The 15,090-nt window shown below is 39.9% G+C and overlaps 1 protein-coding gene across 4 annotated transcripts in view; it reads left to right on the top strand.

The window, feature by feature from the left end:
* Window positions 1-801: 801 nt before the first annotated feature.
* GRAMD1C (GRAM domain containing 1C) overlaps window positions 802-15,090 on the top strand; it is a 107,951-nt gene continuing 93,662 nt past the window's right edge. For 2 of the 4 annotated variants that reach the window (XM_037013021.2, XM_073231650.1), the window contains exon 1: window positions 802-929. In XM_037013021.2, the coding sequence (XP_036868916.2) occupies window positions 903-929 (27 nt within the window). In that variant the 5' untranslated portion in view covers window positions 802-902. The remainder of the gene's footprint in view (window positions 930-15,090) is intronic. The other 2 variants (XM_073231649.1, XM_073231651.1) reach the window with 2 other exon arrangements.

Genomic DNA, 15,090 nt, shown 5'->3' with positions numbered 1-15,090 from the left:
AATCAACTTAGCAGAGATATCATGACACTTCACTCCTAAATACTTGAGCACAAATTTGTAATAAAGACATTCTCCCACCTAACCACAAAATATTAATTATCTGTAAATAAATATAGATAAATTTATCCATACATCAATTATTCCATAACATCAGCTCTAACATACATTACATATTCAATCTTCCCCAATTGTTCTAGAATGTCTTTTATAGCTGTGTTTTGGGGAACCAAGACCTACAACACTAAACAGTTTTTATCAGCAACTTCAATCTCATATTTGAAGCAACAAGAGTTTGCCATGCATTTCACTTTTTTCCGTATATTGGAGCTGGGTAGGTATTGGGAGAAGCAGAGGGAGGGCTCTTGAGGAGTGACTTGTGCCTGGAAGCCATTTCAAGGTAGACAAAGGAATTTGAGGTTGGGAGTTAGGCAAAGACAGGTTCTTTCTGACTCTCAGTAAAGACTGGCCTTTACAAACAGTGAATCTGTGGCATCTTACTGCACTGATGGACAGTGACTTTGGGTGGGGAGTTGATAACATGGGAAAATGTAGTAACCACATTGCTTTTTCATGTGAAACCTTCATAAGAGTGTATATCAATAATACCCTAATAAAAAGTTAAGAAAAAAAAAAAGACTGGCCTTTAGGCTAACAAATGAACACTTCATCCATAGGAGAGACAAACGCTGGGGGGGAGGGGTGTGAGGGTCTTCGACTGCCGCCAGGGGGCGCAAGGCGCATCGGCAAGGACCCCTGGCGGCCCTCGGCGGGTGGGCGGGCAAGGCTCGCGGGGCCGGGAGCCCGGAGCGCGCGCCAGGGGTGGGCGCGGGGCGAGCGCCTGGCCGCCCCCTCCCCGCGGCGGGGCGCGCGTGCGCGGTTCCGCGACGGCGGAGGGAGTCGCGATGGAGGGCTCCCTGCCCCTCCGTCAGGTAAGCGGTGCCTCTCGGGCGGGTTCCCTGGCGGGGGCCGTGCACCACGGGTTTTTTCCCAGTGGTTGTTTGAACCCTCTCAGGTTATGATAATTCATCCCTCCCTTCTCTTTTCTTTGGAGTGGTTTTTGGAGTAATTTGGAAAGTTGTTCCCCAGGGAACGGTTTCCTGTGCTTGCTGCGAGCCTTTCCCCTCGGGGCGATGGTGGGAACGTCTGCACTTCTGTGGACGCGGAGTTCTGGGATTTTGTCCCGAAATGCCCTAATCCAGGTGCCTCGGCCTCAGGCCCCACCGACTCAGGCTCTGGTGTCATGGTTCTGACTCGGTATCCCGTTGATCTAGTTTCAGTACCTTCCCTTAACTATCAGTTCTTTAATAAAGGAAAGGGCTCAGAACTTTACATAATTTAAATCAGTGTGTTGTCAACTAAGTTTTTGGTTTCACCTGGTTTTGTAATTTGTTTACTCCCGTGTTTAATAAACGGAAGAACTTGCTGATTAATTTTCAAGGTGAAAGTCTACTTTTGTTGAAGGTGTACCTGCATTTCTGAACACTATTCTCATGACATTGAGTTTGGTCGTGTGTATATATCTTTTAAGAATTGTAATCAGTGCAATACCTCTTATGTGAGTAGCATTTTACGGTTTACAAAATGACAGAGGCACTCAAATAATTGTTGTCAACAAATGAATGGATGTACTATTTCAGTTCTCAAAACATTACTATGAGATGGGCAAGATAGATATTCATGAACCCAGGCATTAATTCATTCAACTATGCGCCTAGCACTGGGTGTTTGGGGTAAGATAGTGAGCAACACAGACATGCTTCCTGCTCCCAATGAGCCTCTTGTCTAGACTAGAAAGAATTATTATCCCTACTGGAGAGTCAGAGAAAACAGATTTAGAGAAATTGAGTGATTGCCCATGACCACAGGGCCAGTAAACTAGAGGGAGATTATATTGTAGCCTTGCTACAAAGTCAGAATGGGTACCCCCTTCCCCCTCCTCAGAATTTGATTTGGATATAGAATGATGCCTCATACATAGCATGAAGGTATGAAAAGGTTTATTATTTTCTATAAAGGATTATTATATACTTATACACATACCTAATATATATAATAACATATATCATTATATACTTATACACCTACTTCACACATAGCATGAAGGTATGAAAAGGTTTATTATTTCTATATGAAGGATTATTATATACTTACACACTTACCTAACCTTCTCAAGCAGATCAGAAATGACTTGAAAGGGCAAGGAAAGTAAGCAGGCTCTGGGTTTTTATGGCGTCAGGGTGAAGGTTCCCATGTTTGGACTAAGGCTTGCTTAGTTTGACTTTCCCATCTGCGCCAAAGGAACACCCAGGCTCTCATACCAGCTTGTCCATTTAAGGGACAGAAGAGGAAGAGTGGGGAGAGGGGTGATGCTTAAAAGCAGTCAGCAGGCAAATAAAAGAACAATTGGATGAGACTCCTTATTACAACTCACCCCTGATGTTTGACCAATGCCTGAAATATACCATATTTGAATATGTTTAAGGAACCCATGTGGCTCTCTGAGGCCTGCAGCCGGAAGCCAGTAAGGAAGATGAAAGTTCCATTGAAGGCTTTGTTCAAGAGCCCAGTGATGTGTATTTTGAGAAATAAAATGAGTGCTTGGTCACTATCAGTAATGTCTGGAACTCTGACAAGGTTAAGGAGTGCTTTGATGAAGCCTTTTATTGTGGCTTTAGTGTATGTGGAGACAGGTGTGACCTTGATTTGTATTTTGAGTATCTGTAAAGCAAGAGCATCACAGAGTCCTTTCCTTTGTCAGGGGCTCCCCGGTTAAGGGATAAAAGCAGTAAGTCTCCAGTGAGCCCCATGATGTGTAACAGTGGTGATGCTGCCCGCTGAGCAGCAAAGGTTGTCAGCAGACTTCACGTGGGAGTTCAAAGTGTACAGATTCCTGTTGCTGTTCCTCAGGTGAACCCATGTTGCTCCTCAGGCATTCAAGGGGTTCAGAAGAGGGGTGACCTCTTCCAGCAGCATGACATCTGGCAAAGGAATGAGGACAGGGGAGGCCATGCCCTCCTGTGTGTGGGATATGCCTGGGGGTTCAGATTTGGTTCTGTCTGTAGCAAGGAAGCCTTGGTGGCTGTGCTGAACTTCCAGGGTCCTAGGGGCAATGGGCAGCGGGTGTGAGGGCTCCCAGGCTCAGGGCTTGCGGGAGCCTCTGTTTCCAGGGGAGTCCAATCTGCTGTCAGTAAATCCTGCGCCAATGGCTTGTCACGTGGGCTTGTGGAGGTGGTTTCTTGCATCCTTGGACAATGTTTATGGACATTATCGGTGGTCCAGAGACTCCAAAAGTCATGGAAAGAGACTGCGCAAGTCTCTACAGTGAAGATTCTTTGTGTGTGTGTTTGTGTTGGGGGGGAAGTACCCCTAATGGGAGTGTGGTGTAATTCTGACAAATTTTAGAATCCTTTTTGGGAGGGGGCCCATTCATGGCTGACAGTTGCAAGTAACGTCATAAATTGGCACAGTAAAATTTGTGAATGAGGGCTATATTGCGTCCAGAACCAGAAAAGGCCTAAAGATGCCGGCCTTGTGTTATTGTGGTGCTGAGAGGGTCAATAGCTGTTTCTTGACATTGTTAAGGATAGAGTGGCCCTTGGTTACCAAATAATTTTCAGGAATTTCGCCAAGATGGCAGGCCTTACACTGTGTGTGGGGCAGTGGCCCATCCCCTTTTTGCGAGCTCCTTTCTCAGTATTTGTCCTGGATAGGTGTGTCAGGAGGATGTAACTGATGTCGTGTCACACCTGTGCTCCTGGAGAAACCTGGATACAATTGAGATCTGGCCTGTAGAGGTTCCATGCGATGCCCAGACTTTTGAGGTTCCCTGTTGGTAGCTTGATAAAGGTTTCTTGTGTCCATCTGGAGGTGAAGGTGAACTGTGGCTGAGAGGTCATTGAAGGAGGCAACAAACAGAACATATTAGCCAAATTTATAGTATCAAAATATTTGCCAGACTCTGGATAGAGTCAGAACTTCAGTAGTGTTGGGTACTGAGGCCTTCAGGGATAGGACCCCAGCATGAAGGACACAGTAATCAACTGTGAGACACCATTTTTCCCCATGAACAGGCCACATGGGCTGCTAAATGGAGAAGCAGCAGGAATAATTATCTCGCTAATGAGGTCTTATATAATATCAATTTTGAAGGCCCTGTTTTTATTTAACATTGAGTGACCATTAAGTATTTTAACTTGGGGTTGATGGGGTGGTCCATGGGTCCCAGTTTTTAAGAAGCCAATTTGTAAGCTCTAAAATCATGATTTAAATATATTACTCATTGGTCAGAGCATGCATTGCCACAACGGGGTATTTTAGAGCAATGTGTGTTATGACCAGGGAGAATTTAGGCAAGGCAGTAGTTCTGGTGGTTAAGGTGAGACATACCTATTTGTTGTTTATTTTAAATCTAGTGGGATCTCCAGGTATAACTGTTGTTTGAGCCCAGTATTGGTGAAAGCTGTGAAAATTTGCTAATTGATGCATTTCTGTAGCTGTTGAAGTTAATTCAAAACCTATGCTGTAGAGCTGCAAAAGGCAATCTTTTATCTTTTGTTGTGTAAATTATTTTAATAAATTTTGGATTTCTAACTGGGTCAGATTGTTCACTTCTGTTTCAGTTTTTGTTTGTTTGTTTCTTCCCCTGTGTGCATCTTTGTTTCTTTTTCTCTCTTTTGTGGTGGTTAATGAATATCTGTTGTCAGGTGGAATGAGCCTCTGTACCCTTTCATTTATAAATTTCTTCCTCCAAAGGGCTTCAGATCAGTATTACCAGGGTCAGGGGCTTCTCCCATAGCAGTGGTTACTTTTTAGAATCTACGATTAAGCTGGGTTTGAATGACCCCTTGGCTGTGCCACACGGGTGCATGGGTGCTTTTCTGTGTACCCTGAATATCAGGATTCTCACTACACAGAGGCTTAGATGGCAGGAGGAGCAGAGGGATTTAAGGGCCTGGTGAGCTGTCCGCTCTTCTAATGGCTGCTCCCCCAGTCCACCCCCTTTCTCTCTCTGTTTGAACTCTGTAACGACTGTCCTTTCATGAATGACTACCCAGTGGGTCCCTATCTTGCACAGTGTATAACTTCCCCTGAGTGCTCTATAGATTGGGGTGGGGGTGGGGTGGGGGCCAGTGCCTGGTTGAGACATATTTATTTTAGTTCCATTGTTTTTATAAATCAGAGTTAATTTGTCAATTTTCCTACCAATGGAAAATAAAGTGTTTCCACTTTCTTAGCATTGCAAACATTGTTGATGCCATGTGCACACTAAATTGCTGGCTTGTAATTTATGTCCATCTTAGACCCTATTAGGCATTGTAAATTATTCTCCAAAGAGGCTAAACCAATTGTCACTCTTATTACATCATATTTTTTTTTACTGTGTTTTTGTTCCTCTAGCTATGAAATTCTGGAGGCAAAGGGCTTTGTTTTATTTGTTTCTGCATCCCCAGTGCCAAACTATCTAACAAATAATACAGTTGACCCTTGAACAACACACGTTTGAACTGCACAGGTCCACTTATATGTAGATTCAAAAAAATAAATATATGGGAAAAATTTTTAGAGATGGGTGACAATCTGAAAAATAATTTTATTTTGAGCTTTATTATAAGAATACAGTATATAATAGATATATAAAATATGTGTTAACTGTTTATGCGATTAGTAAGGCTTCTGGTCAACAGCAGGCTATTAGTAGTTAAATTTGGGGGGAGTTAAAAGTTACATGTTGATTTTCAACTGCATGGGGTTGGGTTGGCACCCCTAGCCCCCGTGTTGACCTCTGTAGTTGTAAAATATTTGTTGTATGTGTAAATATATGAATGGTAGGAACAAAAACATTAATTACTGTTTTCTAAAGCTTAAATATTGTCCTTTTCAAGTTAATGTATATATTTTGAACATTAATACATTTCTTTTTAAAATGGGTATTTCTCAATATGTAACTTAAATTGTTTGATATTTGTTCTCAGGTAGTAAACAAAGGGGATTCAAGCTTTGTCACCGAGTCACGGGAAGAGTTGGAGGAAAATCCCAGTCCAACTGGGGATGAGAAAAGTGTAGTGTCAGTTAAAAAACAGGGGCCAAATTTACATAATTGGAGTGGTGACTGGAGCTTTTGGGTAATATTTTTTCTTTCTTATATTTTCATTTTCATCTTAAATACACATTTTATTTCTCTACAGCACTTTGTATAATGCTTACAATATTTTCTTATTAGCTTCTAGATTGAAGTTTTTGTCTATAATCCCAAAGATGTTTCTTATTATGTTTTCCTTTGGCCACTAGAATGCACTGTTGTCTGGTATGAGGGAGTGAAATTATCTGCTTCAGTTTCCCTGGGAGAAACTACACCACAGAGTGTATTATTGCAAGAGACTAACATTGTACACAAACCACGTTTCTAAATGTTATTGAGAAGCCAGTTGCTTTATATAATTTTGATTGAAAGAATTAGTTCCTGTACCTAAAAGGAAGTTTAACAATGTTTGACCTGTGGTGAATAATGATTGTAAGATACGTTTTCAAGTTAAGAGTTTGATGTTCTATTTGCAGTGTCTCACTTGGTTGCATTAACTTGGATAGGCTTCAGGTTTCCTCACTGTAAAATGAGACTACTGCTTGTTGACTAGGTACACAGAGTCTTTTGGTAAGAACATGTCTGTTACCATCTGAATGCTAGCACTTATTATATTAAAGTCTCATTCTGAATTTAGCAATTTCTATGAGAGTTATGAGCCATTGGCTAGAATTTGGCATAATGAAACTAGAAGTAAAATTTTTTTTAAATTTTGGTATCATTAATGTACAATTACATGAGCAACATTATGGTTACTAGACTCCCCCCATTATCAAGGCCCCACCACATACCCCATTACAGTCACTGTCCATCAGCATAGTAAGATGCTATAGAATCATTACTTGTCTTCTCTCTGTTGTACTGTCTTCCCCCATGCCCCCCCCAACATTATGCCTGCTAATCGTAATGCCCCTTTTTCCCCTTTATCCATCCCTTCCCACCCATCCTCCCCAGTCCCTTTCCGTTTGGTAACTGTTAGTCCATTCTTGGGTTCTGTGAGTCTGCTGCTGTTCTGTTCCTTCAGTTTTTGCTTTGTTCTTATGCTCTGCAGATAATTGAAATCACTTGGTACTTGTCTTTCTCCTCCTGTCTTATTTCACTGAGCATAATACCCTCTAGCTCCATCAATATTGTAAACTGTAGGATTTGTTTTCTTTTTATGACTGAATAATATTCCATTGTTTTTTATGTACCACATCTTCTTTATCCCTTCATCTACTGATGGACACTTAGGTTGCTTCCATTTCTTGGCTATTGTAAATAGTGCTGCGATAAACATAGGGTTGCATATGTCTTTTTCAAATTGGGCTCCTGCATTCTTAGGGTAAATTCCTAGGAATGGAATTCCTGGGTCAAATGGTATTTCTATTTTTAGTTTTTTGAGGAACCTCATACTGCTTTCGACAATGGTTGAACTATTTTACATTCTCACCAGCAGTGTAGGAGGGTTCCCGTTTCTCCACAACCTCGCCAACATTTATTGTTGTTTGTCTTTTGGATGTTGGCCATCCTAACTGGTGTGAGGTGATATCTCATTGTGGTTTTAATTTGCATTTCTCTGATGATTAGCGATGTGGAGCATCTTTTCATGTGCCTGTTGGCCATCTGAATTTCTTCTTTGGAGAAGTGTCTGTTCAGATCCTCTGCCCATTTTTTGATTGGATTATTTGCTTTTTATTTGTTGAGGTGCGTGAGCTCTTTATATATTTTGGATGTTCATCCTTTATCAGATATGTCATTTATGAATATATTCTCCCATACTGTAGGATGCCTTTTTGTTCTACTGATGGTGTCCTTTGCTGTACAGAAGCTTTGTAGTTTGATATAGTCCCACTTGTTCATTTTTGTTTTTGTTTCCCTTGCCTGGGGAGATACATTCATAAGGAAGTTGCTCATGTTTATATCCAAGAGATTTTTGCCTATGATTTTTTCTAGGAGTTTTATGGTTTCATGACTTACATTCAGGTCTTTGATCCATTTTGAATTTACTTTTGTGTATGGGGTTAGGCAATGATCCAGTTCCCTTCTCTTAGATGTAGCTGTCCAGTTTTGCCAATACCAGCTGTTGAAGAGGCTCTCATTTCCCCATTGTATATCCATGGCTCCTTCATCATTTATTAATTGACTGTATATGTTTGGGTTAATATCTGGACTTTCTATTCTGTTCCACTGGTCTGTGGATCTGTTCTTGTCCCAGTACCTAATTGTCTTGATTACTGTGGCTTTGTAGTAGAGCTTGAAGTTGGGAAACGAGATCCCCCCTGCCCTGCTTTATTCTTCCTTCTCAGGATTGCTTTTGCTATTTGGTGTCTTTTGTGGTTCCATATGAATTTTAGAACTACTTGTTCCAGTTTGTTGAAGAATGCTGTTGGTATTTTGGTAGGGATTGCATTGAATCTGTAGATTGCTTTAGGCAGGATAGCCATTTTGACAATATTCTTCCTATCCAAGATCATGGGATGAGTTTCCATTGATCAGTGTCCTCTTTAATTTCTCTTAAGAGTATTTTGTAGTTTTCAGAGTATAGTTCTTTCACTTCCTTGGTTAGGTTTATTCCTAGGTATTTTATTCTTTTTGATGCAGTTGTGAATGGAATTGTTCTCCTGATTTCTCTTTCTGCTAGTTCATCATTAGTGTATAGGAAAGCAACACATCTCTGTGCATTAATTTTGTATCCTGCAACTTTCTGAATTCAGATATTAGTTCTAGTAGTTTTGGAGTGGAGTCTTTAGGGTTTTATGTACAATATCATGACATCTGCAAATAGTGACAGTTTGACTTCTTCCTTACCAATCTGGATGCCTTGTATTTCTTTGTTTTTTCTGATTGCCATTGCCAAGACCTCCAGGACCATGTTGAATAAAAGTGGGGAGAGTGGGCATCCCTGTCTTGTTCCCCATCTTAGGTGAAAAGCTTTCAGCTTCTTTCTGTTAAATATTATGTTGGCTGTGGGTTTGTCATATATGGCCTTTATTATGTTGAGGTACTTGTCCTGTATACCTATGTTTTGATAGTTTTTATCATGAATGGTTGTTGAATTTTGTCAAATGCTTCTTCAGCATCTATGGAGATGATCATGTGGTTTTTGTCCTTCTTTTTGTTTATGTGGTGGATGATGTTGATGGATTTTCGAATGTTGTACCATCCTTGCATCCCTGAGATGAATCCCACTTGATCATGGTGTAGGATCCTCTTGATGTATTTTTTATTTTGGCTTGCTAATATTTTGTTGAGTGTTTTTGCATCTATGTTCATCACGGATATTGGTGTGTAATTTTCTTTTTTTGTGGTGTCTTTGCCTGGTTTTGGTATTGGAGTAATGCTGGCTTCATAGAATGAGTTCCCTACTCATTGTATTTTTTGAAAAACTTTAAGGAGAATGGGTATTATATCTGCTCTATATGTCTGATAAAATTTAGCAGTGAATCCATCTGGTCATGGGTTTTGTTCTTAGGTAGTTTTTTGATTACCGGTTCAATTTTGTAGCTGGTAATTGGTCTGTTTAGATTTTCTGTTTCTTCCTTGGTTAGTCTTGGAAGGTTGTATTTTTCTAGGAAATTGTCCATTTCTTCTAGGTTTTCCAGCTTGTTAGCATATAGGTTTTCATAGTATTCTCTAATAATTCTTTGTATTTCTGTGGGGTCTGTTATGATTTTTTCTTTCTCATTTCTGATTCTGTTTATGTGTGTAGATTCTTTTTTTCTTTTAATAAGTCTGGCTAGTAGTTTATCTATTTGGTTTATTTTCTCAATGAACCAGCTCTTGTTTTCATTGATTTTTTTCTATTGTTTTATTTTTCTCAATTGTATTTATTTTTTCTCTGATCTTTATTATGTCCCTCCTTCTGCTGACTTTGGGCCTCATTTGTTCTTCTTTTTCCAGTTTCAATAATTGTGACTTTAGACTATTCATTTGGAACTGTTCTTCCTTCTTTAAATAGGCCTGGATTGCTATATACTTTCCTCTTAGAATGCCTTCGCTGCGTCCCACAGAAGTTGGGGCATTGTGCTGTTGTTGTCATTTTGTCATTTGTCTCCATATATTGCTTGATCTCTTGTTTTAATTTGGTCATTGATCCATTGATTATTTGGGAGCATGTGTTAAGCCTCCATGTTTTTGTGAGCCTTTTTGTTTTCTTTGTACAATTTATTTCTACTTTTATACCTTTGTGATCTGAGAAGTTGGTTGATAGAATTTCAATCTTTTTGAATTTACTGAGGCTGTTTTTGTGGCCTAGTATGTGGCATATTCTGGAAAATGTTCCATGTGCACTTGAGAAGAATGTGTATCCTGCTGTTTTTGGGTATAGAGTTCTGTAGATGTCTGTTAGGTCCATCTGTTCTAGTGTGTTGTTCAGTGTTTCTGTGTCCTTACTTATTTTCTGTCTGGTGGATCTGTCCTTTGAAGTGAGTGGTGTGTTGAAGTCTTCTAAAATGAATGGATTGCATCCTATTTCCTCCTTTAATTCTGTTACTATTTGTTTCACATATGTGGATGGTCCTGTGTTGGGTAAATAGATATTTATAATGGTTATTATCTCTTGTTGGACTGACCCCTTTGTCATTATGTAATGTCCCTCTTTATCTCTCGTTACTCTCTTTGTTTTGAAATCTATTTTGTCTGATACAAGTACTGCAAGACTTGCTTTTTTTCTCCCTGTTGTTTGCATGAAATATCTTTTACCATCCCTTCACTTTTAGTCTTTGGGTTTGAGGTGCATCTCTTGTAAGCAGCATATAGATGGGTCTTGCTTTTTTATCCACTCTGTAACTCTTTGTCTTTTGATTGGTTCATTCAGTCCATTTGCACTTAGGGTGATTATCGAGAGATATGTACTTATTGCCATTGCAGGCATTGGATTCATGGTTTCCAAAGGTTCAAGGGTAGCTTCTTTACTATCTAACCATCTAACTTTAACTCAGTTATTATGCTATTACGAACACAATCTTATGATTCTTTATTTCTTTCCCTTCTTATTATTCTTCCTCCTCTACTCTTTATATGTTAGGTGTTTTATTCTGTACTCTTTTGTGTTTCCCTTGACTGCTTTTGTGGATAGCTGATTTTATTTTTTGCCTTTAGTTAGTATTTGGTTGGTCTGCTTTCTTTGCTGTGATTTTATTTTCTCTGGTGACATCTATTTAGCTTTAGGAGTACTTCCCTTTAGAGCAGTCCCTTTAACATAACCTGTAGAGGTGGTTTGTGGGAGGCAAATTCCCTCAACTTTTGCTTGTCTGGAAATTGTTTAATCTCTCCTTCAAATTTAAATGATAACCTTGCTGGATACAGTATTCTTGGTTCAAGGCCCTTCTGTTTCAGTGCATTAAATATATCATGCCATTCTCTTCTGGCCTGTAAGGTTTCTGTTGAGAAGTCTGATGATAGCCTGATGGGTTTTCCTTTGTAGGTGATCTTTTTCTCTCTGGCCACCTTTAATACTCTGTCCTTGTCTTTGATCTTTGCCATTTTAATTATTATATGTCTTGGTGTTGTCCTCCTTGGGTCCCTTGTGTTTGGAGATCTGTGGGCTTCCATGGTCTTAAGAGACTATTTCCTTCCCCAGCTTTGGGAAGTTTTCAGTAATTATTTCTTCTAAGACACTTTCTATCTCTTTTTCTCTCTCTTCTTCTTCTGGTATACCTATAATGTGAATATTGTTCCGTTTGGATTGGTCACACAGTTCTCTTAATATTCTTTCATTTCTAGAGATCCTTTAATCTATCTCTGCCTCCACTTCTCTGTATTCCTATTCTCTGATTTCTATTCCATTAACAGTCTCTTGCACTTCATCCAGTCTGCTCTTAAGTCCCTCCATTGATTGTTTCATTTCTGTTATCTTCCTCTGGACTTCATCCCTTAGCTGTTGCATATTTCTCTGCAGCTACATCAGCACGGTTATGACTTTTATTTGAATTCTTTTTCAGGAAGACTGGTTATGTCTGTCTCACCAGGCCCTCTCTCTGGCGTTTGAGTGATTTTGGAGTGGACCAGGTTCTTCTGCCTTTTCATGGTTATAGAAGTGACCCCTGGCAAATGGCATATGATTCAGCTGGGAGAACAATGTCCCTTCCTGCTTGCTGGTCACCTTGCTCTTCTCTGCTTCCTTTGCCATTTATCTGCACACAGGGAGCAGTCTCTGGGTTAATCCCCTGAGCTGCTGTGGGCGGGGCAGCCCTCAGGATGGCCTAGGGCACTGCTGGGGGTTGCAGGCGCACAGCATGTGTTCCCCTTTGAGAACCTGGACTTTGTGCTGTCTTCCTCTGTCTGTGCTGGGCAGCTGAGCACAGGGGTCAGCCTCTGGGTCTGACCCAGTTAGCTGCATGCTGGGAGAAGACTCTGTGTGGTTGCTGTGGGTAGAGCTTCTCCCAGCTGGTCTGCTGCAATGGTGGGTCAGCCGGTTTGCTTGCAGTGCCAGCGGGGGGGATGAACAGCAGGCTGCTTATTGCTGTGAGGGTCTTCAGAGCTGCCTTGTCACCCAGGGTTTAGGATGCCTGAAGTTCCTTAAGAGTCCCAGTCCGCTTGGCTGAGTGTGCCAGGATGATTTTGTCCACCTGTTAAACTCTTATCCCTCTAAGACTTTTAAAAGTGCTTGATTTTTTTTTTTGTACAGGGGAACTGGCTGTGGGGACCCACTTGCAGTCTCCATCTCGGATTTTACTTTTCTGGTTCTTTAATATCCTGTACAGCATGCAATGTGTGTCTGTGCTCCTGGTGCAGATTACTAAAGCTGGTTATTTAGTAGTCCTGTACTTCCACTCCCTCTCAACTCTGGTTCTTTTCTTCCCACTGGTGAGCTGACATGGGGGGAGTGCTCAGGTCCCGCCACATCACGGCTTTGTATCTTTCCCTTTTCATGAGATGCTGAGTTCTCGCAGATGTAGATGTAGCCTGGCTGTTGTACGGTATCTTCTGGTCTCTCTTTTAGGAATAGTTGTATTTGCTGTATTTTCAAAATATATATGGTTTTGGGAGGAGATTTCTGCTGCCCTACTCATGCTGCCATCTTGAGCCTATAAGCCTTTTATATAAAATGGGAAGGCATATATAGTTCTATTATTAATTCATTAAAAAGCTGATCTTTTGAGGATTAGGTATACTTGGTAGCAAAATTTCTTACAATTTCAGTGTAGACTAAAATGAATAGTAGGTTGTAAGGATTAGGATAAATACCATCATTCTGTTCAAAATTAGCAGTTCAGTAATTGAATATTACTGAATCAACATGAATAACAGTTCTTATTAAACTTAAAGTGATAAGTTTTTAAAAACCATATCCTAAGGAAAATACTTAATTGCTAAGAAATATACCAAAATAACTATACATCTTAAAGATCATATCATCTATATTGGTTAAATTATTTTTGGTCACATTTAGAGAAAGTTTATGACCATTGTAGTATTTTGACCTTCTGTACTGTCTAATTACCATAAAGCAAGAAAAAGGGTAAAGTAAGAATAAGAAAATGCAAGGGAGTGAAGACTTAAAAATAGGAGAGAGAAAAAAAGAGATATGTGTTTTAGAGCTTTGCTGCTCAAAGTGTAGTATGTGGGGCCAGCACACCTGGTGTCATCTGTCAGCTGATTAGAAACACAGAATCTTGGGCCTATGTCAGACTTAGTGAATCAAAATTTTCATTTTCACAAGATAACCAGAAGACTTTATGCACATTCAATTTTGAGAGGCACTAATTTAGAGCGAAGGACAACTTTGGCTCAGTTTAGGTCTCTATGCTGATTGCAAACACTTATTTTGAGGAATTTTTATGTGAATTCACATGGAATAGACTTAAGGGCACATAAACCTCAGAAGTTTTACTGACTTTTTCAGAGGTCAGTTACCTAAACCGGAACTAGCAGGACTCAGAAGCAAACAAAAATAAAAAAGAGCCTGAAAAGCTATATCAAAGTTCACGGTGATATACCTTATAAGGGGATTCCTCAAGTCTTCATTTAGAATTTAATACATTTTGACATATTTTTTATAAGCCTAAATAAGTTGGTCCCCATCTTGTAGTTGAATAGAATATTGGAATTATATATTCCAAAATTGGAGACAGGGAAATTACTTAGTGATAACACATAGACAGAGCAAGAAATGACAGCAAAACCTCAGAAAGCAGGGCAACCGGGGCCTCTTAATGTGAAGGCCAAAGGCCTATGCAGATCAGTTGGGCCAAAAATAGTACTACCACTGGAAGAAATGATGGTTAAGTCCCCTGAAAATAAGTAACCTTTTCTCTGACATTTTAAGTCCCTTTGCTTCTGCCACTGATTCCACTATATTGCTATTTTCACATTCTCCAGGCAATAAAGTAAGAATTGAATGAGTACAATAAGTTGGTGGAATTCACTGAAGGATCTAAAATTAACACAAGGAAGACCAGTAACATAACAGGAAACTATTCATGAGGTAGATGACCTGGTGGTTAAGTAAAGAATGAAAAGAGTGGCAGAGCCATTTCAGTGTAACATTCAGGAATCTGGGTTTCTGCCCTTCTCACTTTTGAAATGTTTCTACCAAAAAGGATTGATAACTTTTTAAAGTTTTGATAGTTAAAGAATTAAGCTCCAGAGATCTGAAAAATTTACTAAAGCAGAATAACTCATATATTCTCGCCTGGCTAACTTAGTTGTTCCACAGTAGTGAATTTAAGAGGGCAGCATAATATAATTGAACGAATTGGAGATTGGGATAGAGTATATACTCTGTCCCTGGTGATTTCACTATGTGGTCTGCTTGAGTATGTTGTTTAACCTGTCTGGCCCCAGGTGCCTCACAAATAAAATTAGAGATTGAGCCACAGGATTGCAACACTGGTATGTCTTGAATCAGTAGAAGAAAAAAGTGGGGGAGATTATGACTAGCAAGCATTCATAATTTGTAGTCCTCGTAGCTATGTATTAATCATAAAAAAAACTTTGGGCATATTCAACAGGAGTATGTTTCATGTAGGGAACACCTCGTCTTAGGATTGTTCCAGTGGTAAAAGGGTTGAATGAAAAGTTCTGGT

Source organism: Manis javanica, chromosome 3 (assembly GCF_040802235.1).
Source record: "Manis javanica isolate MJ-LG chromosome 3, MJ_LKY, whole genome shotgun sequence".
NCBI lineage: Eukaryota > Metazoa > Chordata > Mammalia > Pholidota > Manidae > Manis > Manis javanica.
The sequence above is the reverse complement of the archived record's forward strand: the minus strand, read 5'-3'. Positions and strand labels throughout refer to the sequence as shown.